The sequence below is a fragment of the Leucopleurus acutus genome (genome assembly GCF_964270905.1).
Source record: "Leucopleurus acutus genome assembly, chromosome: 8".
NCBI classification, from domain to species: domain Eukaryota; kingdom Metazoa; phylum Chordata; class Mammalia; order Artiodactyla; family Delphinidae; genus Leucopleurus; species Leucopleurus acutus.
The window spans coordinates 95,327,738-95,353,919 of NC_139151.1; the positions used below are offsets into that span (position 1 = coordinate 95,327,738).

General features: G+C 49.6%; 1 protein-coding gene across 1 annotated transcript in view; it reads left to right on the plus strand.

Moving 5' to 3' along the window:
• The first annotated feature begins 5,846 nt into the window (after positions 1-5,846).
• CRY2 (cryptochrome circadian regulator 2) overlaps positions 5,847-26,182 on the plus strand; it is a 33,797-nt gene continuing 13,461 nt past the window's right edge. The window contains exons 1-6 of the mRNA XM_082844259.1: positions 5,847-6,062; positions 13,971-14,079; positions 16,447-16,589; positions 18,155-18,339; positions 19,081-19,169; positions 25,568-25,708. Coding sequence (XP_082700385.1) covers positions 5,848-6,062; positions 13,971-14,079; positions 16,447-16,589; positions 18,155-18,339; positions 19,081-19,169; positions 25,568-25,708 — 882 coding nt within the window. The 5' untranslated portion in view covers position 5,847. The remainder of the gene's footprint in view (positions 6,063-13,970; positions 14,080-16,446; positions 16,590-18,154; positions 18,340-19,080; positions 19,170-25,567; positions 25,709-26,182) is intronic.

The window sequence follows — 26,182 nt, forward strand, 5'->3', positions numbered from 1 at the left end:
ACGGGCCCTGTGGATTCAGCTCTGAGACCTGCCCAGAGCAGCCTTCCAGCCCGCTGGGTGGGAAGGATCTGCCCTGGCAGGAGCTGGAGACGCCAGGGCTCTGTTGCTGCATCCATCCCTGCCGCCTTCATCTGCCTTCTCTGCTCCCTCCCTCCCGCTGCAATCACAGGGAAGGTGAACACTTATTTATCGCGGGAGTGAACTCCTGATATAAAGACAGCAATGGGGACCACCAGTAACGCAAATGAGGAAGGTGAGCTGGATGGCAGCTGTGGTGAAATGGACAGTTTCAAACAGGGGAGACACGACTGAGTTCTTTTCATCTTTTGCCCCTTGGGCCTATATTGCCAGACTTCTACTTTTGCAGGAGAAGCTGGAAATCTGAATCTCCTGATTTCTTTTAAACAGTCACTCAGATTTATAAAGTACTGAGTGGGCTGTGTGGCACACACGCAGACCAGATTCAGCCTTGGGCCACCAGTTCACGCCCTTTTTCTTAGAATATAACTTATTTGGCAGCCTCATCACATCGGTGAGAGGTTGAGTAGGACACAGAACCGGGGGCAAAGGTGGCAGCACCTCTATAAACCAGAGCTGATGGGATTGTCACTCTTGGCTTTGCCAGCTCCCCAGAAGAGAAGCTCCCTGAAGGGGGTCACTCTGGCTGTTTCCACCATTTTCCAGCAGCAATGAGTAGAAACAACATTTGCAGGCCCTTAGAGTGTGTGAAAAGCTTTACTGCCCCTCTTCACACTGTCCTTGAAATGCGCAGGGATGCAGGAGAGGACCTGGGGGGCTTCTGTGATCGATTTTGCTACTGCAAATACTAAGAATAGTTAACATAGCAGCATAATAACAAAGCTTTCTATTGTTGTAAGGAATATTTGCATATGGCTTCACAGTTTATTTTGAGAGGGTGAAAGAGTGAATGCTATCCCATCAACCTCCTCCAAAAATTCCTCAGGGCTTTTAATCATGTTAATAGAAGGTGCAAATGGCAGCCACTGCTGGTTGTTCACCAATAACCCCCTCTTCTGGACCAAAGAGCCCCCATTTTGTTCAAGTGTCAGGTGAACTCTTGCTTCCCTGAGGCCGGCTCCATCCAAACCCCAGGGGTGAATTGTGATCGGTCTAAATCATATCAGATTGGCCTGGGCAAGGCCATGTGTGCAATCCTGGCCAATGAGACCTGAGGAGAGGTCTGACGGGGTGCTTCCCTAAAGACTTTCCTCTCTCTTACAAAGGAAGCATTCTGTAGGTGGGTGGAGCTGCTGTAGCCATTTTGCCACCTTGAGGGAAGCAGCCAACACCAGAGGACAGATGAGCGGAAGGATAGAGGGAACCTGGGTGCTTGACCTGGGGTTCATTTCATTTAGCATCTAGTCTTTAATTCTTCCAGTGCTTAATGCCCCTGCCCACCTCAGGACCTTTGTACATGCTGTTTTCTTTACCCACAGCACTGTTTTTCTCTTCTCCACATAGTTGCACCTGCTAGCCCCTCAGATCTCAGCACAAACATTGTCCAATAAAAACAACTCTGGACGTAGATAGGGAGACACGTTCATTAGAAAGAAAGGCTACTGCAATAGAGAGAACACACCAGTCTCAGAAATCTTTGAGCATCTCAAAATCAAGAAGAGAAAGGTTTTTCTCTTTTAGGATGAAGGAGGAGGCAAGCAGAATCTATGGAGGGGAGACAGACAAGCAATGGGAAGTGACAAATGGGATCTGATAGGAAAAACACCTGGCTTTAGTCAGCCAGTTCCCAGGAGAAGCTGGTAAGGGGAGGCACATTCTGCGTTTTCGCTGCTTGCTCAGGCTTGGGGCAAGCAGAGTCCAGGGGCCTGTAGGAAAGGGAGAAGCCTGACTAAAGTTTGGTCAAGACAGAGCAGATGGTAAGAAGGGGGCAACTGTGAATACCTGGACAACGCCAATTCCTCAGAGAAGCCCTCCTTTATTCACCCAACTTGGACCCTAGAGCCAGACTGCCTGGATTTAAGTTCCAGCTCTGCCACCGACTAGCTGTGCAACCTTGCATGGGTTCCTTAACCTTTCTGTGCCTTGGTTTCCTCACCTGCAAAATAGTGACAAGAAAATGATGTATCTCACAGATTGTCGTGGGGATCAGACGAGTTGAGCAGGTCCCTGGCACACGGTAAGTGCTTCACAGACATTAGCTATGGCAATAAGATCCCACCCCTGGGCATTTCCTCCATAGCACTGTCTCCCCCACTGGACTGTAAAGTCCTTGACAGCAGGAATGGGGACTCTCTTGCTCACGACTGAATCCTCAGTACTGGTAAAGAGGCTATTGCAGAGAAGGCTCTTAATAAATTTTTTTTAAACGTCTTTTATTGAGCTATAATTCACACACCAACGAATTTACTCGTTCGAAGCATACAATTCAACAAGTCTAATATTTTTAAAATGCATTCTAGCATGCAAAGAGGTGATGGCATTGGGGGAGAAAGGTGAGAGAGCATGAAGCCTTTAGCCTGCAGATGGGCAGTGACAGGCAGGACCCCTGCCCCAGACAGTGCTTTCACTGTTCTTCCACAGGGAAGGCGACGCAGTTTCTGTACACGCCTCTCGCCTGTAGTTTTCAGTACGTTGTTCGGGGCCCTAGTGGCCAGTGTTAGGTCGTTTCTCCTGCTGAGCTGGTCTGTCTCCTGCTCCCAGGCAATGAGGGTTTTCCCTGCCTGTGTTTCTTTGCTTTCCTTGACCTGGGGTTCTTGGCATCAATTTCTCCTCATTTTGTTCTTTTTCTTTGGGTGCCTTTATAAGTCTGGATGCTAGAAAACCCAACATAAAGAGCCTAAATCGGGCTTCCCTGGTGGCGCAGTGGTTGAGAGTCCGCCTGCCGATGCAGGGGACACGGGTTCGTGCCCGGGTCCGGGAAGATCCCACATGCCGCGGAGCGGCTGGGCCCGTGAGCCATGGCCGCTGAGCCTGCACGTCTGGAGCCTGTGCTCCGCAACGGGAGAGGCCACGACAGTGAGAGGCCCGCGTACCGCAAAAAAAAAAAAAGAAAGAAAGAAACAAGTTGATATCTTGTGTCTGCTCCCCAATGAAAGTTCATTTGTAAGGTATCCTTGTCCAAAAAAAAAAAATCCTGAATTCTTATGAAGCTCTGGAGCTAACTCCCAATTAACAGGAAGTATAGGATTAGAGATTGGTATGTTAAATGATTCTCAGAGATGCAATGAATGAGAACAACCCAGAAGGTGGGGCTCTCTGCAGGGAAAATGACCCTATTTCCTCAACAAATAAATTGCCAAGAGAAAAAAAGAGAGAACGAAGAGGAACCTACAGTTTAAAATAAACTTGCAAGATATGTCAACCAAAAAAAATAGAAAGAGATAAATGACAATCACTCAGCAACTATTTATTGAGCACCTACTACATGTCAGGTACCAAACTAGGTTCTGGGAATACACTGATGAGCAAGATAAACACAGTCCCTGCCCTCATGTAGCTCATGGTCTATAGAGAAAGCATCGTGGGAGTTCAGAGGAGAAAAAGAGAAGAATACCCATCTTTGAGGCTATAGGGAAGAACGTTCTCCTTCCACTCTCTGTTCCATTCCTAGTAGAGCATCAACCTTGTGGAGAAAAAAGGGGGGAAGGGGACTTCCATGGTGGCGCAGTGGTTAAGAATCCACCTGCCAATGAAGGGGACATGGGTTCAAGCCCTGGTCTGGGAAGATCCACCTGCCGCGGAGCAACAAAGCCTGTGTGCCACAACTACTGAGCCTGCTCTCTAGAGCCCGCGTGCCACAACTACTGAGCCCGCGTGCCACAACTGCTGCAGCCACGTGCCACAACTACTGCAGCCCGTGTGCCGAGAGCCTGTGCTCCGCAACAAGGAGAAGCCACCGCAATGAGAAGCCCGCGCACCGCAACTAGAGAAAGCCCTTGCACAGCAACAAAGACCCAACGCAGCCAAAAAAAACAAACAAACAAATAAATAAATTTATTTTTAAAAAATTGGGGGGTAGGAGAGAGGAACACAAAATCTCAAAAGAAATGATCAACTATACCTCAATTTAAATAAATAAATGTTTTTTAAAAAAAGAAAAGTAATGAGAGGTGGCATCTCTTCATTCAGCAAGCATTTGGAGAGGGGATTCAAAAATAACAACAGGGTCCAGACTGGGATAGACCATTAAGGTTCCTGGCAACCTGAGATTCTAGTCCCTGTCCAACTTTTACTAAATAATCCTCAAGCATAAAGTGCCAAGCACTGAGCTAGACCCTGGAAATACAGCTGTAAGTGAGCCACATTCCTTGCCCTCCAGTAATTTATAGGCTAATGAGGCAGACAGACAAGTAAGAAATTCCCATACCATGTACTAAGGCCAGTGATAAGAAGAAGCACAGAACGAGAAGGGTCACTAGGTAGGCTGGGACCAGATGGCAAGTGACATCTACACTGAGCAGTGACACAGGACAAAGTGGAGTCAGAAAGGGGGTGGAGTGTGGCATGTGATCCAGGTTTGAGGGAACAGTTTGTACAAAGCCCTGGCAATGAGAGACCCTAGGATTGCAACAACACTGGTTTAAGAGTTGTGCCAATCAACACCACTAAATTGCTAGCTATATTGCTACATTCCTCACTGCTCATTCCCAAGTTCAGGAAGGGTTCTGAGCATGGGCACAACCTAGGGACAAACTGAGATAGACTCTTCATTTGATAACCCCCAGAGCTCCAATCTGACTAGGCTAGCTTAGTCCATCATCAACACTCCACTGCGGAGAAGACATGCTTCTCCTGTCATTCACTCATTCTGTCAATCAGCAAGCCCTGTGCTAGACTCCAGAAGGAGAAGAGGGCGCCACCTGGCTCCCCTGGGAGGAATGGGGAGTGTCCTCCACATCTCTGAATCCCACACAGACTCCAGTTCAGTGCTTTGCATACAGTGGTACCACTGAGTCTACTCAACATAGAAGTAAAAGCAAAACTCATCTGATGGCATAATTACTATCTCAACCCACGTCCTCTACACTTCCAGCCCCTACTCCCAAACCTTCTACTGCTGCATCAGGGCACTTCTCCCCACTCTTTGAACTCTACCGCTTGTAAATGCCACGTTGCTCAGCGCAGACGCAAGTATAGCTTTGTAGGTAAAAGCAGAAGCTTCGGATTCACAGTAATCGGGGTAGAATCCTTTTATTAGCGTTATGATACTGAGCAAGTCACTCACCCCGCGGCAGCCTCAGTTTTTTTTGTCCGTAAAATGAGAATAATAACAGCTCTTTCACTAGGGTTCGTTGAATGAATGCAACTGGGCTGAACTGAGTAGTAAATAAATGGCACAGTCAATGTAAGGGTATTATCATGTTGCTTGGCATATATAATGCGCTCAATAAATGGCGGCTGTAGTAGAATGTTTTAATGATGTATAGAGTGAGGTAGATGATGATGATATTGATGACGATGAATATGTAGGACGGCCGGTTGTTCGTCGTGTAATTCACTTTCTGGAGTCACAGCAACCCCGCCAGCCTACACAGCTTCCAGCGGCAAGCCTGGGATCCACAGTACCTCCGGACTCGGTCCAAGCCCAGACCTCTCTGGGGAGCGCCAGCCTGCCTCACCCGCCTTGCCCTCCGGCTCCTCCCCAGCGAGCCCACACAAGGTGGGAACGTGAGGGGACGGGGCCAGACGGGGCGCCTCAGAGCCAATCGCCGGGCGAGAGGAGCCCAGCCAATAGAAGATGGGATCCAGGTCCCGGGGGCGGGGACCCAGAGAGGAACGGAAGTGTCATAGGTCACTGGGCGGGCTGGGGGCGGAGCCCTAGGTGTCTATGGGGGCGGAGCAGCGGTGGCCAGAGCAGTCAGGGCGGTGATGGCGGCGGCTGTGGCTACCTCGGCAGTGGCGGCCCCGGCGCCAGCGGCCCGCGCGGAAGGCGCCTCCTCAGTGCACTGGTTCCGCAAGGGGCTGCGGCTCCATGATAACCCGGCGCTGCAGGCGGCCGTGCGCGGGGCGCACTGTGTGCGCTGCGTTTACATCCTCGACCCTTGGTTCGCGGCCTCCTCCTCAGTCGGGATCAACCGATGGAGGTGAGGGGGCCCGGGGCGGGTTCGCGGGCCCGGGGGACGCAGCCTAGCCTCTGGGGCACCCATCCTCGGAAAGGGAGGCTCTGGCCCCAGTCCCCTCTGCCGAAAGACCCCGGCCTGAAGGAGGTGGGGCAGGGGGACGGAGCCGAGTCTCCAGAGGGGAGAAGTCGGGAAGAGGGAAGCAATTAGTCCCCGTAGTAATAGCCTGGGTGGACCAGGGCTCAGCTTCTGACACCGCGCGCTCGCACTGCGTGTTACCCTCTTTGGTCCTCACGACATTCCCGTGGGACAGATCATGATCCCCATTGTACAGATGAGACTCTTGAGCCCTAGAGGCACAAAGTTGACGTGCTCAAGGAGTTGCAGCCAGTGAGAGGCAGAACAGGGACTCCTTGTCTAAGGCTCTTAGGGGTGTAATGGGGGCGGGGGGAGGGGGAGGACAGGAACTATTGTGGTGTGAGGGCAGGGATGGGTTTCTGAGTTGATAGCACGGCAGATGCCTGCATTCTTCAAGTAAAGAGCGCATTGCTGTGCTCCTGAAGGTCATCTGTAAGCCTGTGGTTTGTCTGAATCCATTTTTTCAACCATCCTGCCTTCCCTCCACCAAGATCATTCTGTTTCTGGAGGCGTCTAGAGACTCTGGCTTAGCATTAGATAGGGCAAGTGCCGTCTCCCCTTCATTATAGAGGCCTCAAGGGCATGTTCACTTAGAGGCACTTTGTGTCCGGAGCTGGAGAGCAGAGAGCAGTACTTAATCCATTTTGGAGAATTCCCTCAGCAGCTATGGGCTTGCTAGAGGAAAAAAAAAAAAAAAGGAACCAAAGTGTCCCTTCCTCCTCTTCTCATGAGATTGTTTTTAAAGGACGGTTGAGCCATTATAGATTAGATGTTTATCAACTGATGTACTAAGATTAGGGACCAGGAAAGCTGTGATATCAAGGGTCCCTCTTTGATGATTCCCAGGAGATGGAGTGGACAGGATCACGGGAGAAGATTAACAGATAGGCAGTTGATGGGTTTTCTTTTTAACGAGTGTTTAAAACCAAGGAGTTCTGAGACCTTGTGTCCCCCTCTCTCTTTAACACGCCCCTCGGTAGTCCTTTGGTTTGTTTGCATCGTTTTGGAGCATGTTTGCTTCTGACCTTGTTGCTTGAGAGGCAGGGTTATTCCCAGGATATGCTGGCTCTCCACCATTCTTTCCTCACCAAGGTGTGTGTGCCCTGCTAGGAGAGTGAATGCCCCTAGCAGTGGATCTATTAAATGCCCCCCTCCTGACCCATTTATATTGAGAGAACAACTAAAGATAGTCCTGTGGAGAGCCTGCCCACACAATTTTCAGCTGCTGTATTGCTCTGCCTCTGCTTCAGTTTCTATAGATAGGAGGTTGGGTTTGACAAACATCCTCAAATGACCGGCCATCCCTAGCATGGACTAAGCCTGAGACTTTGCCCCTCTCCCAGTGGCAGTGTGCCAGTCAGAGCAGAGGTAATAGAATCCAGACTGCTTGCTTGCTGCGTTGTCACGGAGTTTCTCCTTTTTGGGGGTTTTGGAGGACATTGCATGGACTGCCTACTCCTTTGTGGTAGTGGAAATTACAGATCAACAACAAAAACTCTGTTGCTGATTAAACTCAGATTCGCTAGAAACTAGGAGTTTTGTGGGTCACCCTCTTGTGATTGTGCTTTTGAGTGAGTGAGAGAGAAAAGGAATGTGGCAGTTCAGATGCCTGTGTCAAATCCTGAAGTCAGAGACTGTGTAGGAATGCAGATGTTAATTGAGCAATTATTTAATGAGTGCCTAATATCTGCCAGGCACACTGCTAGGTGCTGCTAGGGAAATAGCAGTGAACAAGCAGATGTGGTGTCCAGAGCTCCTGGAACCTACATTTGCATGGCGCAAGACAAGTAAACAACCTTAATTTAGTAGAACTAATGCCATGAAGTAAATAAAATAGGGGGACAGACTAGAGCAGTGGTTCTTAACCTTGCTGCACATGGGAATCATTTAAGGATCTTTGAAAGATGTCTGGGCCCCCGTCTCTCCCAATTCTGATTTTATTGTTCTGGGTTATGGTCTGGGCATTAGGGTCTTTAAAGGTGTGATGTGCAGCAAAGCCAGAGAAGCACTGGGCTAGAGAACCCCAGACCTGAGCCTGACAGGTTGGGATATGTATTGCAGTGCATTGGCAAGAAGTCTGATTTGTTTTGGCATCAGAAGAAAGAGGTGAAATCACACAAAACAGATCAAATACGATAACTGCTCCTGGAGCTGGTCACAGACACATTCGTACCACCCCCGCCATATTCTTTGCTCCCAGGTTCAGAGCGAGGGCAGAACTGCAGACTGTTTTATGCACTCGGTTGGGTGTTGGGGGAGTGATGGAGCCAGCTCTACCTCTGTGTAACTGCAATATGTGTAATCTTCCAGTGGCTGTTTCTGGATCTGGAAGTGACCTGGGAGAATTGTGCTGCAGCGTAACATTCTAGCTCTGTAAATATTTCAGTTGCTGCCTCTGAGAAGCCTCCCTCAGAAGAGTGGGCCCTGGGCCATCTGCAAGAGGTGGGGGGAACCAAAATCTGTATCTCTGTTATCCTCCTGCACTTCCTACAGTGACTCCCACACAGCGTTTTTCAGCAGATAAATCAGATTAAAATAACCATGAATGGCCCTTCCTAAGAGTAAAAGTGGACAGAGAAAGGCAACCAAGAACATGTACATTTATTAGCATAGGAGAAGGGCTTGCATACTCCTTGCCTTGGTGGTAGTGGGAAGTTTATAGGCTAATTGTAGCATTTGAGCCTCAGGACTTTCTTTTGCCAAGCACTAGTTAGCTAAACCCTTTGCCGTTTTCCCCAGCCCCACCTTCCCCAAATTTACTGCGTCTATAAGGAAGTACTGTAGTGAGAACCATAAAAAAAAAGAGGGGATGTGAGCCCCTTCTAGATTTAAAAATGGCCCTTGCAGTTTTTCATTACCTTTCTCTCCCTACTGCAACCCAGATGGTTGTTGGCAACAATTCACCTCACCCTTTATTTATGTCATTTTCTCCTTGGCTCTGTGCTACACCTGTATTCAGGAACTTGGGGGCAGAAGGAGTTGGTAGAAATAAAATATCAGCCCAAATCACTCAGAACTAGTGAATGAGATGACCTGGGAACTCCCCAGCATGCCTGGTGAGAACAAGTGTGTCTCTCTTCCCAACGCCGGGAGCTAAACACTGGTGGACTGTCCAAGTTGGGTGGTTCTTCCCTGGAACTTGGTCAGCAAGAAGGTCTACAGGCAGGGAAATTTGAGTTTCTCTGAGTTGTTCACACTGGTACCCAAGAGTCACTTTATTGTTCTGCTGCTGAGGAAATGTTTCCATTTGCCTAAAAGGGATGAAAACTTTCACATTCATCTTTCTCTTTGAAATTAGGAAAGAATAAACATATTTTTAGCCAAGTGATACGTAGAGATCAATCCCTGCTATGGATTGTGGGTTTGGGTTATCCTTTTGCATGGGGCTTAAAGCGCTTTTAATTACTTGGGAGAAATTAATTTATATTAATAGCCTATGTAGCCAGTCTGGGCTGGCCAATGATATCATCATTACAGTTAACCTTGGCTTGAAGCAGAGAAACTTGGTCAAGGGCGATCTAGACCCAAAAAGAGAGTTCACTATCATTTTCCCTCTTCCTATTAATAACAAACAAAATATTTCTCAACACAGAATCTGCCTTCTCTCGAGAAGTCCTTCCCTGAAAGATCTACGTGTCTTTTATTTTAAAGGGCTAATTCTGTGGAGTCCCTGAATTACTGAGTCCTTTTAGTATTTTTGGAAATCCCAATTTGATTTCTTCCAGTTCTGTCTGCTGCTGGCTCCAGAGCACTTACATAATGCAACTAAGCTGCACATGTTGTCTAATCCAAAGGGTGAGCTTGAACTCTCACCCAGAACGGTGTGCTCTGAATTTCAGCCATGTGAGCTCAGCTTGGAGCTGCCAAGGGTTAGCTGCCTGCCCGAACACTGCCACCTCCAATGCCCAGGCCAGTTTTCTTTAGAGTCCCCCCTCATTGGAGTAAAGAGAAACTGGCCATGTGGAGACGAGGGCTCTAGGGGAGCACAAAGGCCCAAGGGTCTCTCTGGTGAAAGAATGCGCCCGCTGGCCCCAGTGAGCTTTTGCCCAGGGCAAGCACTGCTCCGCTGCCCCCTGTTCCTTCTTGGCAGTCCTCACAGGTGGTGCCCTAGCGGTGGCTACTCTTTCTCTGTCTGCCTGGAGGCTGGGGCTCCTGGGGGCCATCCTGAGGCCTCCCTTCCTGGAGGAACCCTGCAGGGCTTGACTGGGGAGCCGGGGAGTTGGAAGGAAGTAACAGCATTTCTAGAGGGCCAAAGGGGAGGCAGAAACCAGGCTCTCAAAGAGAGGAAGTTCAGTGAAAACAAACTAGAAGCAAAGAAAGGCAACTTGTAAATAGAAGCTAGAAGTAAAATTCAGTTTTCTGGGACAGTGCTTCTGAACCTTTGATGTGCAAAGGAGTCACCAGGGGATCTTGCTAAAATGTGGATTCGGTTTCTGGAGGTCTGGGATGGAGCCTGAGATCCTGCATTTAAGCAAGCTTCTGGGTGATTCACAGCTGTTGATCCCCGGAGGAGCAAGGATTTGGTAGCAAAGGTGTTGGCCTACGAGTAGAGCTGTGGTGCTCTCTGATGGCTGAGTCCCTGGCGGCACAGCCTCGGTGCTCAGGGGGTAAGTCCTGGTTGAGAGGCAGTGGAGCCTGGTGGTTAAGAATAAAGACGCCAAACCACACTGTCCGGGTTTGAATTCTGGCCACCTGTTAAGTGAATGATGTTACGCAAATTACTTAATCTCTCTGTACCTGAGTTTTCCTCATCTGTAAAATGAGAATTAAAGGAGGTGATATATGTAAAACAAGTAGGATAGTACTTGGTTCATTGTAAATGCTCATTAAATGTTAGTTGTTGCTGTTACTGTTATTATCCTTTGGTTGCTGAGTCCAGAGTCGTGTCTTCCGCTCACTGCCTCGGCTATAGACTTCTCTTGTCAAAGAAGAAAAGGGTTCTCACAAGGTTATCTGTACTACAGAGATGCTGCAAGGAATCTCTCCTTTTAATAAATGAGGTCTAGAAATAAAGTCTACAGAAGGCAGCTGGAACCTAGCTTTCATGTGCATGCCAGTCCTATTTGTAGCTTCAAATCAAAATCCTGGGCAGCGTGGTGGACTATGAAGGCTGAGACCCCCAAAGTGCATGGCAGGGACATTCCTGGGAGCCGCAGGACCCTCAGTCCTGGGCTTGCAGAATCTAAGTCACCAGTTATCCCTAGGCATTCTGCCTGGCAGGGCCCAGGTTTCAAGTGGCACAGAGGCAGTTTACACTGGTCTCTCGTCTTTTCCTCCTGAGAAGAGGGTGAGGCCTGGGAGGAGGCCAGAGAAAGTGCAAGTGCGTCACTCTGTCTCAGCTTTCCTTTTCTGAGGGTGACAGTGTTTCAGAAACAGGAATTCGCAGAGGTGGAGCTTTGGCTTTGCATAAAGCAGCATTCAGCCTGTCAGTCTCCCATCGCAACCCCTTGGGGAGTCTCTGCCTGCTTGTGAGCTAGCCTGATGCTTCGGGCTGAGCCCAGGACTCAGCTCGTGCTGGAATGTGGGTCTGTGGCATTCTCCGCCTGGCAGTGTCAGGTTGTCGACGTCAGAGGTGGCAGCAGGGACTGGTTCCAGTTGGCAGCCTGGGAACAGTCGCTGCTTCTGTAAGCCTCCCATAGTCAAGGGAATGTGATGTGCTGCATAGGAGCCACCGGGTTTCGTTGTGCTCAAAATAAAATCCGGTGATTCCCATCGTTGACAGGCCTGCGTGGGAGACCCCAGCATAGATAGCAGGAGGTGTCCATGAACGAGGCTCACCTGCCAGGGCATCGTTCCTGAGGAAGAAGAGCAGAATGTCAGTGGATTACCTGGAGTCACGTTTGTGTTTGCCGCAAACACATGAGATCCTGCAGGAATCTCAGCCCCTGGAGCAGTGTTTGATGTGCCACTGAAAGGCTTAAGAAATGCGGCACAGAGAAGAAAACATGGTTTGAGTCTGACCGAGAGTCAGATAGTTTGTTATCCCAGCTTTGTCACTCAATAACTGTAATCTTTGGCAAATTAATTCTCCTCTCTGTATCTCATTTTCCTCATCTATAAAAAGAGGATAGTATTTTCCTTCAAAATGTGTTGAGAGGGCTTCCCTGGTGGCGCAGTGGTTGAGAGTCCGCCTGCCGATGCAGGGGACACGGGTTCATACCCTGGTCCGGGAAGATCCCACGTGCTGCAGAGCGGCTGGGCCCGTGAGCCATGGCCGCTGAGCCTGCGCGTCCGGAGCCTGTGCTCCGCAACGGGAGAGGCCACGACAGTGAGAGGCCCGCATACCGCAAAAAAAAAAAAAAAAAAAATGTGTTGAGAGAATTCAAAAGAAAACGCACTTAAAAAGCATAACAGGGGGCTTCCCTGGTGGCGCAGTGGTTGAGAGTCCGCCTGCCGACGCAGGGGACACGGGTTCGTGCCCCGGTCCGGGAAGATCCCACATGCCGCGAAGCGGCTGGGCCCGTGAGCCATGGCCGCTGAGCCTGCGCGTCCGGAGCCTGTGCTCCGCAACGGGAGAGGCCACAACAGTGAGAGGCCCGCGTACCACAAAAAAAAAAAAAAAAAAAGCATAACAGGCATATAATGACATTGATAACATTAGTTGTCTCTGGAGAGGGGGATGGATTAAATTCCTTGGGGAAGCAGGAGGAGGAGACTTTTTACTGTGTACCCTTTTGTAACTTGAATTTTGAACCACATGAAGAGTTAATCTGTTTAAAATGTTAAAGATAAAACACATAATCTGTTTAAAATGTTAATTTAAAGATAAAACACATATCCTAAAATGTATTGGTGGAATTTCTCAGAAAGGTGATTATGCCTAACTGAACAGGTAATAAATTTTTGTGGTCCTATGAAGTAAATAAATAAAACACTGAGGGCTCTCAGGCAGTGTTAATTTCCTTTCCCTTTCCCATGGTGATCCAGCTCGCAGGCTAGGTCTCTTAAGTTTCTGGAGTCTCCCACACCTCAACTCCTACCCCCGAAAGCATGGGAGGATATCTTACAGAGGAGTGCCTCCTCCCTCTTGGGACAAAAACCTGGTGGCCAGAGCCCTGGAGAATGAGCTACCTGCCAAATGAAACCCTGGCAACTGGGGACTCAGCCCAGGCTGTGGGACCGTGGGACCGTGGCGGTAGACATCCGTGCAGCCCAAAGCATGAGTGCGGAAAGACAAGGGAGTCTGTTGGACCAGGGTAGGTGAGACTTTCCGGGGCTCTTGCAGTCTTGTTCCTCTGCTGATAGGACCTCAGGCCTCCATACCACGGGACTGCACTTGTCTTTCAGATGGCTTTCCCATGTGTCCTCCCTTTTGATTCTCACAACCACCTAGTGGTGGGAAGATATTTACCCCCAGGGCCTGAGACCAAGCGGGAATAAGTGACTTGCCTGTAATCACAGAGGAACAACACGAGTAGGAGCAGCTCACACTTATGGCAGATTTCCTACATGCCAGGCTCTGTGCTAAATGTTCTTCGTGCATTATTTGGCTTTCTTAACAATTCTGTGAGATAGGTACCAACACCAACTCCATATCACAGATTAGGGGCGGGGTGGGGGGGAAAGCTAAAGAGGTTAAGTAACTGCCTAAAGTCACACAGCTAGTAATGACAAAGGCAGGATTTCAGCGGAGGTGGCACTGATCCTCTACCATATCACACGTCAGCCAGAACGCCGTAGAACCATGCTACTTGTTTGGCATAAACAATGTACCAGCTTCTCCCTGCTTTGTTAGGAAAGAGTAACTCACTCTTTGTTGTGTTACCACCAACAAGGACTGTGTGGGTTCTGCAGGTTCCTACTTCAGTCTCTGGAAGATTTGGACACAAGTTTAAGGAAACTGAACTCCCGCCTGTTTGTAGTCCGGGGACAGCCGGCTGACGTGTTCCCAAGGCTGTTCAAGGTAAGTGTGCAAAGTCCAAGAGAAGATAGTGAGAGTCTGCTCCAGGGTTTCCCCACAGACTGAACGAGACAGTATTCTGACTGAGGACATGGAAATGGTCGGGGACGGTCTGACCACTGCTGCTAGGGGAGTTGGGAGCAAATGCAGCCAGTCAGCTGCCAACAGAATGGAAACTGCGTTAAGGAGAAATTCTGTGAATCCAGTGTCTTGTTGGAAAGTTCCCATCTCAGTCCAGACATGGGATGTGGCAAGTTATTCCACCCCGGATGCCACTGGCTTCCTTAGATGTTTTCTTGGCTCAAGCCAGCAAGATTTATTAGGGCTCTTCCTACGCCAGGAGTTTGAGGGTGAGCTTTCCTATTGAGCAATGGGCGTTTCCCATCTTGCTTTGCTTTGCTTATTGGAAAAAAGTCAGCCTCTCTGAGGAAACATCCCTACTTCCTCTGTGAATGATTGATAAAATCTTCATTTAGGTACCATATAGGCCTCTGTTTGCTATACAGGTAGCCAGCCCACTTTTCCCCCCAACCCCTTTATAAAACACAGTTTTTAAGGCCCAAACAGAGACGAAAGTGCTCATGGACAGAGGGCTCTAGGACGTTCTCCCCTCATCCTCAGCGGCACACAGTTGTTTTTCTGCCTCTCTCCACCCCAGCTTCCTTCCCTACTCTTCCTGGGGGAAAAGGCAAGAGCAAAGACTTAATGTCAAGGCCATAGCTTAGTAAACACTTCATCATTCACTTTACGTCCCCGCACAAATGCCACGGTACTGATAATAGCCAGCATTCATGGAGGGCTGACCATGAGTCAAACACTGTTCTAGGTAAGTTCTTCACATACATTAATTCACGTACTCCTCACAGTGGCCCTCAGAGGTGGGCGCTGCTGTCCCTATTCTGCAGATGAGGAAACAGTATCTTGGGAAGCTAAGGGTGGTCTAGGATTTGCGCCCAGGCTCCGACTCCAGGGCTGTGTTCTTAACCACCGCACCGTTAAACACATTTGCCTCTCTTCTGCCTCTGCATTGTCCCCTCTCTCCCAGCACCTCAGAGGCCAACCCGCTAACAGCCCAGAGATACAGATCATTCATTCACTGTATGTTATTAAGCTTCTACTGTGTACTAGGCCCCATACTAGGTTCTAGGGTAATGAAGAATAAGCATGATTTCTGCTGTGAGCATTCACACTGTAATGGAGGAAACAGGCAAGTAATGGGAAGCTTCATTGCCATATGATAACTGCTGTGATGGAAAACGGGCAAGGTTCAGGAGAATCATACTGAGGGAGAAGGCCTAGGAGGCTTCTTGGAAAAGGTGTCATCTAATAATATTTTTATTATTATTCACAGGGTTATGAGTCTTTAACAGTGTAATCTATATGAACTGCTAAGCATGGTACTTGGCTCATAGTAAGTGCTCAATAAGTGTGTAGTGCTGCTGTCCTTGAACGAGGGATAAGCAACCCTGCTCAGGACTCACATGCATCAGGGCTGAGTCAGGACCAGGCTGGCCTGTGCACGGCCAGGACATTTGCCCCGGGGATTCAGAGTTTTAAGGGACCATGACCAGAGACTTTGGTTGGAATGTGGTTTCCTTCTAGCTAGTTGCATGCTCTAGGGCTTTCTGTGGGTTTTCTGTACAACTTTTCACTGGGCCACTTTCTCCCAGCTTTGCTAGGAAATCTAGAAACTTCTACCAGACATGACTAAAGACTTGGAAAAGAATTCCCTTCTTTTTAAATATGTGGCCCCTCTGGTCTGATTTCTCTGACCTCTGGGCTAAGGGCTGCTCCTCCTTTCCCAGCTCTCTGAGACCTGGAGCCTATTAGCTGTGTTTCCTACTGGCCTCAGGAGTGTTGCTGTGGAAACCATCAACACACTTCACACAGCACAAGTCTGCCAAGAAAACTAGGCCAGAAGTTTTCAGGGCCCTGAGGAGCTCTGGGAAAGGCTTGCCAAGCAGGCGGAATATGGTAATCCTGTCCCCCGCCATCTTTACCATTGAGTCAGTGCCTTTCTGGGATTGGAGGCTCCCCTGGGAGCATGTATTTATATCCTCCTGCTGCATTCTCCTACCACAAGGACACAGCAAGTGCACAGAGCTTCCCACCTCTCTCCTGATTCCACAGAGACCACTAGCCTCGGGCTCCACTGTCGTAGGCTGCTGGCCTCACCTCAAAGGCCTGCCCTCCTCAAACCTTGTGGATCTCAGATTTTTGGTTTTCCAGTTCAAGTCATTGTCCCTAGTTTGTTCTGCAGCCCATTCTGTCAGGTCTCTAGACTTACTCTGTACCCTCCCAGGAGAGAGCTGAGTGCCCAGCTTCTTTCTCCCCAAACAGTGTTGAGCATTACAGATTCTCTCCCTACAGGAATGGGGGGTGACCCGCTTGACCTTTGAATATGACTCTGAACCCTTTGGGAAAGAACGGGACGCAGCCATCATGAAGATGGCCAAGGAGGCTGGTGTGGAGGTGGTGACTGAGAACTCTCATACTCTCTATGACCTGGACAAGTAAGAGATGGGCCCCAGGGGTCAGGTTGCCAATTGTGGGAGTTGGTGATTTGGGCCCCTGCTGAGTGGAACTCAGGGAGATTCAGCAATAGGGCCCCCTGGCACATGAAGTATGGCGTTTTCTAGAAGCTGGGAGAGAATAGGTCAGAGTTGGGGCCTGTAGAGCAGCTCAAAGAGCTTACCCGATTTGGGTGCAAAGAGGCTTATTAGGCCCAAGGGACAGAAGCAGTGAGGCTCCCCACTCAGGATCTTCATAGATCTGCTTCTAACACGCTCCAGTCCCATCCACCCCACACACTCCCGCTTCTGTCCTGCTGCTCAGAAACTGCCCTCTGACCTCAGTGGGCCCTGTCTGTCGCCCCTCCCAGCAGATCTCTGTCCTCATAGACACAACTTCTGTTCCTGAGATGCGTTCCCTGGGCTCCCCTGGCTATCTGGGTTTCCCGGCCATGCATTTAGATGTTGCTCCCGAGGCTCTAGAGATCCCTGCAGGGTCTCTGTGCTTTCAGAGGGGCTAGGAGGAAACCCTCTCCTCCCCTTCCCTGCGAGAGCTGTCACCCTCCTGCTGCTGCTGCCACTGCTGCCAAGCCCTGCTCCCTGTCCCTCTCCCCACAGCCAGTGGTGGGGGTCACACAGCTCTGCATGTGAGCTGGGCTCAGCTCAGGGAAGCGCTGGGTGTGGAGCTCCTGCTCCTGCCACGTGCCGGAGGAGGGGTGAGGTACTGCAGGGGCAGCAGCCAGCCTTCTGTCTCCACTAACGGAAGGGAGGAGAAAGGAACTGGTATATAAACTCGCCCAGCAAGCCCGGCTTGCGTAAGCTGTTTCTTGGCCAACAAGAGCCCCAGGAGTCTAGCTGCAGCCCATCCCAGTTCATCCTTATAAAAACAGCCTCAGTTCTCCTCTAAACTCTCCTGTATCTTTTCTTTCTATCTCAGTGCAGCTGTGTTTCCCTTGCTCATGAAAAAATACTTTTGTAAATTGCAAAAAAGAAAAAGAAAACCCTTGAAGTATTAGTTGTTACTATTAACCGCAGGCCCAGCCTCCGATTTAGGGAGGACAGGCTGTTCTCCGCCTCTCTGTTCTAGTAATTGGGGCCCAACAAGGGAATGATTTTTCAACCAAGGAACATGTTTGCCGCTCTTATCGAAGAACTTCCTCGAGGCTTACGCTGGGATAGAGAGGGAGGCCCACGGGACTCCCTGTGGCTTGGACAGGCAAACCAAGGACCAAGAAGGCCAGTGGGGACTTTTCTGCGATTAGAGAGACACGGTCAGTCTCTGTCCTTAGGCGGTTCCACATCGGCACCAGGGAACCTGGACCTGAGCCCCAGCTTTTGCCCCGACTTGCTCCAGGCACCTGCTCCGGCAATCTAGGCTTCATATTCCCTCTCGGTAAAATGGAGACGCAGCCCCCCTTGTCCGCTCCTTTCCACTTAGGAGTGGGACCCACGAGCGGATGAGGAAAGCCACCCTCCAAGCCTTCGAAGTCTGGGCTCTTTTCTGGGTGGGCAGGGACCTGAGATGAAGGGTCTTGTGAGTGACGTCTGGTGTGCTTTGGGATTCCCAGGATTATTGAGCTGAACGGGCAGAAGCCGCCCCTTACCTACAAGCGCTTTCAGGCCATCATCAGCCGCATGGAGCTGCCCAAGAAGCCTGTGGGCTCTGTGACCAGCCAGCAGATGGAGGGCTGCAGGGCTGAGATCCAGGAGAACCACGATGAGACCTATGGCGTGCCCTCCCTGGAGGAGCTGGGTGCGTACTTCCTGCCCCAAGCCTCTCATGCCAGCACCTCCTTTCTTGTAAAAGAATTTGCCGTTTTTTCTTTTCTGTCAAAGTAATGCAGTTACTGTAGACACTTTAGAAAATACGGAGACATGAAAATGGAAATAACACTATTACCCACCACCCAGAGAAAACCAGCCTTAATTTTGCAGTAGTCCTTCTGCAGTCTTTTTTCTGTTCGTATTTATGTATGTAATCTTCTGTTTCTAGTTCATGCCTCTATTTTTGTACTTTTCCCTCTCAGATACAGGCACAGCCTGGTGCTGGCATCAGTGGGCTTCTCAATACCAACATAACTAGTGTTGTTTCTGATGAAAGGGGGTATGTCGGCCTCTCAGGCTACTGACTACACCCTCTCTCCCCTTCCCGTTCCCCTTCCTCCCCACCATCCATTGTTTTGATCTGAACAGTTAGCCTTTCTCACCGAGTAGTCAGCTAACCTGACGGTGCCAGCTGTACAGGACTGTTCACCTGTCCAGAGTGAAGCTTGGGGGAGGCGAGAGAAAGGAGAGGAAAGGTCACGGTGGAAAGAGAACCAACGTGACTTAGAAAACATGGACCCATTAAGGATTATCTCAGCCCCACTAGCACCAGAAACACAGTGGTTCAGTTCCCACGAAGCTCAAAGAGCAGCCCAGCCTGGGAGGACTTGCCGAGCCGTCACTGAAATGGCCTGACCTCCAGTCCTGTGACCTGCTCCTCCCCGTGTAGGATTCCCCACTGAAGGACTCGGCCCAGCTGTTTGGCAAGGAGGAGAGACGGAAGCTCTGGCCCGCCTGGATAAGCACCTGGAACGGAAGGTACGGCCCCGTTTCTGAGACACAGAACTTCAGATGCTGACACCCATGCCGCAGGAAAGATGGAGCCAGGTTCATGTCCCTTAGTGCCTCTTAGCTCAAGCTGGTTGAAAACTGGAAAGTCTTCCTTATGGCAATAACAACAATAATAATAGCAGTTACCATTTAGTGAGTGCTTACCATGGGCTGGTCACTGGGCTGAGCATTTCTGGGTTTAGCACCTGCTTGCACTATATCCTTTCATCTTTCCAACAGCCCTACAAGGACAGCATTAAGCTCTCCATTTTACAGATTAGGAAACTAAGGCTTAGAGTGGTTAAGTAACTTGCCTGAGGTCACACAGTAAGTAGTAGAGTGAGATCTTGTTCTATGTGATTCTAAAACTTAGGCTAGATTGCTTTTCTTTCATCTGTGTGTCCCCTTACTAAGAGGGTATCTGGTCAGTAAAGTCCATAAGATTAATTATTTTGTGTTTATGTGCCCCCCACCTTTTGCTGGGTCTCCTCCAAGGGTTTGATTTCCATTTGCTTGTCACAGAGAACAAATGACCCACCTCCCAGTAAAGTGGGAATTGATAAGAGGAAGGAAAGAGGCCAAGGCCCCAGAGGCACCCCTCATAGTGTCACATGCCCCCACCTCCCTGGAACTAGAGAAGCAGAGGAGGTTCTCATGAACAGTCAGCTCCTATTTCCTGCCCCCCTGCAGATGGTTTATAGACTGGGTCCCTAAAATCACAACTTGTTCTATTCCTGCTCAGATGGCTGGGCATTTGGCCCAGCATCCAGGTGATAATGCAAGAAGGAGGCTAAGATAGCAGACTTGGAAAGAATGCTTCCCAGCCCTGGAGGTACCTCGCCAGCAGTGAAGGCACACCATGGGCCTAGCCTCCCCAAGGCCCAGCAGCCTTGATGTCCCTATTTAGGTGTTACCATCAGACAGGGCCAAAAGCAAGCCCCAGCAATTTAAAAGGATAAGAACTGATGTCCAAGGGCGTGGGGGAACTAGCTGTCTTTGTCCACGTCAGCTTTACCAAGAGATTCTTACGGTCATTCTGGAGACAAAGGCTGGGCCAAGGAGGCAGAAAGGCGCAGATGATTTTGGAAAAGAGGCAGACAGCTTCCTCTGGTGGTGCTAAGCAGATTGAAAATAAGCTGCTGGTGACCAGCCTTGCCACTGCTCAAGGAAAGCCTGCCTGAGAATGAAATAATACAGAGGAAAGCAGAGCTGAGATGGTGAACGCATTCCAAGTAGCACTAGTTGGACACCTAGATCCAGCTGTGCCTGAAGGCTACATCTTGGACTCTTGGTTATATGAATTAAAAAAATCCCTTTTTCAAAGGCCACCCCAGAAATGGGGTGGCAGGAGTACAATGAGACTTAAAAGTGTAAAGAGCTAACCTATAGCTTGGGGATTATTATCCCCTTAAAAGCATTTTGGGGCTTCCCTGGTGGCACAGTGGTTGAGAGTCCTCCTGCCGATGCAGGGGACGCGGGTTCGTGCCCCGGTCTGGGAGGATACCACGTGCCGCGGAGCAGCTGGGCCCGTGAGCCATGGCCGCTGAGCCTGCGCATCCAGAGCCTGTGCTCCGCAACGGGAGAGGCCACAGCAGTGAGAGGCCTGCGTACAGCAAAAAAAAAAAATCACCAAGTCAGGGACTTCTTTTCCAGACACCCCTGGAGGGCCTCTTTTGTAGTGGGGCCTTATGTCAGGGCCCTTCAGACTCAGTGGTAGCCCGAGGGAATACAGTATTTTACACATCAGGGAGAACAAAAGGTACCTGATGGGTGGGAGTTTAACCATTTCAGGAGGTTTATTTTAACTTCTTCAACTCTCCAAATCTGAAGCGAGTATTTTCTTATGTCAGAATGGTCTAGCTGCTAGGAAGACTGCCTAAAAAGACAGGCATAGTGTCTGTCTCCAGAAACATAGTCTATAGGAGATGATAGACACGAAACAAGTAATTACAGTATGCTTAGGGTTAGGAAAGGAGTAGTTCAGAGGGTTATGGGAATGAAAGAGCAAGATGATTATATTAATCAGTTCTTGTTTGCAAGTTGGCCTTTGAAAAAGGGATTTTTTTAACTTGTATAACCAAGAGTCCAAGATGTAGCCTTCAGGCACAGCTGGATCTAGGTGTCCAGCTAGTGCAACTTGGAATGCATTCACCATCTCAGCTCTGCTTTCCTCTGTATTATCTCATTCTCAGGCAGGCTTTCCTTGAGCAGTGGCAAGGCTGGTCACCAGCAGCTTATTTTCAATCTGCTTAGCACCACCAGAGGACGTTGTCTGCCTCTTTTCCAAAAGCTTCAGAAAAAGTCCCAAGGAGTGTTTTCATTGGTCTGGCTTGGGCCATGTGACTTTCCCTGACTCTGTCACTGTGGCCAGGGAAGGGGGCGCTTTCTCTGGCCAGACTTGAATTTGGGAGTGAGCCCACTCCCAGAGTCAGAGGTGGCTTAGCTTTACTTTCCCACCTTGAACTGAGATTAGGGAAGGGTTGGGTCACCACAAGAAAATTAGGTGCTGCTAACAAAAAGGGGGAGACAAACAGTATGATCTTTACCACTGGCTTACCCAGTAGTAGCTGAGGACAAGCATCTCTCCATAAAGGTGTCCCAGTTAAATGAAAACGGGATGATGGAATCTTGCAGCCCCTAGTGAGGACACATGATACATTAATGACCTCTAACACCAAGGAGAGTGACAGTCAGGCATGTACCCCCTGTAGTCTTGCCAAGGAGATCAGACCTGAGTCCAAGCCAGTCTCTGGTACCAGCCACCAATTTGCAGGCAACACACAGGACAGAGGGATGTGTTGAACTGCACCATAAGTACACAGGGAAATCTGGACTGTGGGAATTAGTACAAGTCAAACGGCTTGGATTCTTTGGCAGAAAATATAAAAGGAAAAGAAGGAAATGGCAGGAAATGCATAGAGTAAAAGAAACTTAAATAACACATCAAAGTATAATGAGAACGTACTGTATAGTACAAGGAACTCTACTCAGTGCTCTGTGGTGACCCAAATGGGAAGGAAATCCAAAAGAGGGGACATATGTATACATATAATTCACTTTGCTGTACAGCAGAAACTAACACAACATTGTAAAGAAACTATACTCCAATAAAAATTAATAATAAAAAAAAAACACTTCAAAGTCTTTTACATGGCCAAGACTAAACTATAGTGCCTAGGGATGCACATTTGGGTGAAAACAAGAAAAAAACACTTAAAAATGTGAGAAATAACTGAAAAGATAAAGCCCTCCCTTCCAAATGTGCTTTGCAAAAACAGGAAAATGTAAACATTTTTATTTATTTATTTTTTAAATTTATTTATTTTACTGATTTATTTTTGGCTGCGTTGGGTCTTTGTTGCTGCGCGTGGGCTTTCTCTAGTTGCGGCAAGCGGGGGCTACTCTTCGCTGAGGTGCCCGGGCTTCTCATTGCAGTGGCTATTCTTGTTGCGGAGCACGGGCTCTAGGCGCACGGGCCTCAGTAGTTGCGGCACGTGGGCTCAGTAGTTGTGGCTTGTGGGCTCTAGAGCGCAGGCTCAGTAGTTGTGATGCACAGGCTTAGTTGCTCCACGGCATGGGGGATCTTCCTGGACCAGGGCTCAAACCCGTGTCCCCTGCCTTGGCAGAAGGATTCTTAACCACTGCGCCACCAGGGAAATCCCAGGAAAGTGATTATTATAAAAGTTGGGCAAGTGGTCACTTACGGGGCAGGGAAGGGACCGTGACTGGGATGAGCACATAGATGGGCTTCTGGGGTGGCCGGCAAAGTACTGATTCTTGAACTTTGGTGATGGTTGCACAGGTGTTTGCCTTAGAATAATTTGTTAAGCACACATCTGTGTGATTTCTGTATCTGTGTTTCACTTAAAATAAAAAGATTTTCAAAGAGAGGTGGGCCAAGGATATGAGCAGGTAAATATACCTCGCGTCTGTTAGAGGTACTTAACCAGTACCTGAGGGGTCACCTGCCGAAGAGGTGGCCTTTAGGTTGAGATTGAAGGAAGAGTCAAAATTAACCAAGGAGAGGGGAGTGGAAAGGAAGGCAGCACTCCAGCCAAGGGAGCTGCATGTGTAAAGGCTAGTAAGAGCATGGTGCTTAAAGAAGAGTGGTGAGGAGGGGAGCTAGAAAGATGGGGCCACTGTGGGGTGCTTGTAAGCCATGTTTAGGATTTGGGACTCTAGCCTAAGAACACCAGGAAGCCCAGTGCATGTATTGTCCTCAGGGACAGGCATTTTAAAGAATCACTGTGCTCCCACTGTGGAGGGTGGACTAGGGGGGACAAGAATTGATGCAGAGAGGTCAATTAGGAGGCTGTCACAGTTGTGCAGTATAGATACAATCTTAGCCTAAACCAGGTTGGTGGCAATAGGGAATGGAAAGAAAAGGACAGATTAGAGAAACACCTGGACAGTAGGATTGACGGGACCTGGTGAGCAGGGAGTCAAAGGTGACGGCCAGGCTTTTGGCTTGGGCAACGAGGTGGAGGACAGTGCAGTTTTTGAGATAGGGAATGCCAATGGAAGGGTGGTTTAAAGAAAAGAACCTGCTACCCTTGAGGTGCCTGAAAGGCAGTCAAGTAGAGCTCTCTGGCAGGGAGTTGGGTGGAGAGACTTGGGAGTCTAGGTGAGCAGTCTGGGCCAGAGCTACAGACATGGTGATCGTCTGCAAAGAAATTGTCTCGGGAGCCGTGGGACTGGATAAACTCACGCAGGAACACAGTTGAGTAGAAGGGACCTAGGACAGAGCCCTGGGGTGCCAACACTTAAGGAGTTGGGAGGGGTGGTGGACCTGGTGAAACACCAAGAACAGCCAACCAGCTGATGGCAGCCAGGAGCCAACAGAATGGCGGGTGTGGAGACAGGGAGCAGTCAGCAGGGTGAAGTGCTGCGGGGGAGTCCAAAAATACAGGGACAGAAAACGCCCACAGGATCCGGTGGCGTGGACATCTCAGAGACTCTGGCAGGAGTGGTGAAGGCAGAAGTGGAGGTGGGCGTGAGGAAATGGAGAAAGGCTGGCTGTGAAGGGAGGAAAGAGGACCCAAGGGGAGAAGTCCGCAGGGTGACTAGAAGTTCTTTTTGTTTTGTTTTGTTTGCAACGAAACAAGATCATTTTCCCAATGTCCTTGGAGTGAGCAGGGAAGAGAGGGAGAGATGGAATGTGCAAGAGAAGGAAGAGGGGAGGGCTCCAGAGCCAGGTGGAGGCCTTAACCTTGGGCAGGATCACAGGAGGGACAGGGGGTAGATGGGGATGCAGGTGAGTTTCTAGATTTGGTGGCTAAAAGTTGAGGTGTTTCCTACCTGATGGCTTCCATTTCCTTATCAAAAGGAAGGAAGGTCATCTGCTGAAGGGTGGTGGGAAAGTGTGGAATAGGAGGTCTAAAGAGGGTGTAAAGGAATTCCCTGGTGATCCAGTGGTTAAGACTCCACACTCCCACTGCAGGGGCTGTGGGTTTGATCCCTGATTGGGGAAGTTCCGCATGCCAAGCAGCGCGGCCAAAAAAAGAATAAAGAGGGCGTGAAGTTTGTGAAATAGTCATCACGAGGAGAAAGAGGGCATTAGGAGTCGAGAAAGAGAAAATGGTTATTAGAGGTAGTGGAAAAAGACTGGAATCTGGAGTCAGTCCCTCCAGCTCTGTCTCTTACCACCTCTGTAACCTCAGAAGAGTCACATAACACTTTGAGCTTCCTTTCCTCGTTTTCGAAAGGAGGTAATGACAAATGCTGCCTCAGACGATTGTTAAGATCAAATGAGAGAACACAGGTGTCAGTGAGTTGTGGAGATAAAGCACTCTGCCGGCAGCAACTGATGATAAAAACAAGACCAATGATACTGTATGACAAGTGGCCCCAGCAATGAATGTCTCTGTGGGTTTCCAGGAATGGGTTTCTCGGCGCTGTTGAGCAGTGGGGAGAAGTGCTTGGGTAGCCACCGTGTAGCAGCAGCCTCAGGGCCCCTGGGACAGAGCAGGGACTGAGGGAGGGATACCTTCCTCTGTAATGGAGACACCCTTTTTCCTTTCTTCTGTAGAATCACAGACCCTTCAGTGCTTTCAGAAACTTTCATTTCCATCATCTTATTTCATCCCCAGGAGGTGGGAAATTTTGTTCTCATTTAATAAACAAGTAGCTGAGGGACTAAATAACTTATGCTCATAGCACAAATTAAACAGAGTCAGGACAAGAACTTGGGCCTCATTGTTTGATCGGTGGTGGTTCCATCAAACATTCTTCCAGCGTGAAGTAGCGGGACGTGCACAGGGTCTCATCCTGGCTCTGTGGCTTTCTGGTCTGCGACCTTAGGCAGATCCTTAACTAGCTGGTGCCTCAGGTTTTTTCCTCTGAAGCCTCCCGGTCTGTCCTTTCTTTGCCTTCTCTTTCTGCTGCAGGCCTGGGTTGCCAACTATGAGAGACCCCGCATGAATGCCAACTCCCTGCTGGCCAGCCCCACGGGCCTCAGCCCCTACCTGCGCTTCGGCTGCCTCTCCTGCCGCCTCTTCTACTACCGCCTGTGGGACCTGTACAAAAAGGTAAGGGGCAGTGAGGGCGGCAGAGCCCGCCCCCAGTTGCAGCCCAGAGGACACCAGGGCTTTCTGGGCCGGTCAGTTACCCTGAAGAGAGGCCTTCCCTCTGGCTTAAGTATGCGTACTGTCCAGAGAAGGTGAGGAAGAAGCCACATCCAAGAGGGGCCAGAGCCAAGCACAGCCCAAACTGCTCATCTAAACAAATCCAAGTTCTCAAGTGGAGCAGAACAGGCAGGAAAGCCGACCTCGGAGTGTGACCCCGGAGGTGGCATTTCTGCTGGCAGCAGGTGGATGGGGGCCAAGCAGTCAGGGTGGGAGGCAGGGAGGCTGAGGCTGCTGCCAGTTCTAAGGTGAAGAGCACAGCAGCCCTCTATGGGGCTGTGTCCAGAGCATTTAAAGGGGAGCCTAGGAGCGGCAGTTGCCCATCAGTGATGAGGAAATGACCCGGAGGGCTGAATGCAGGGCTGGACACGGACAATG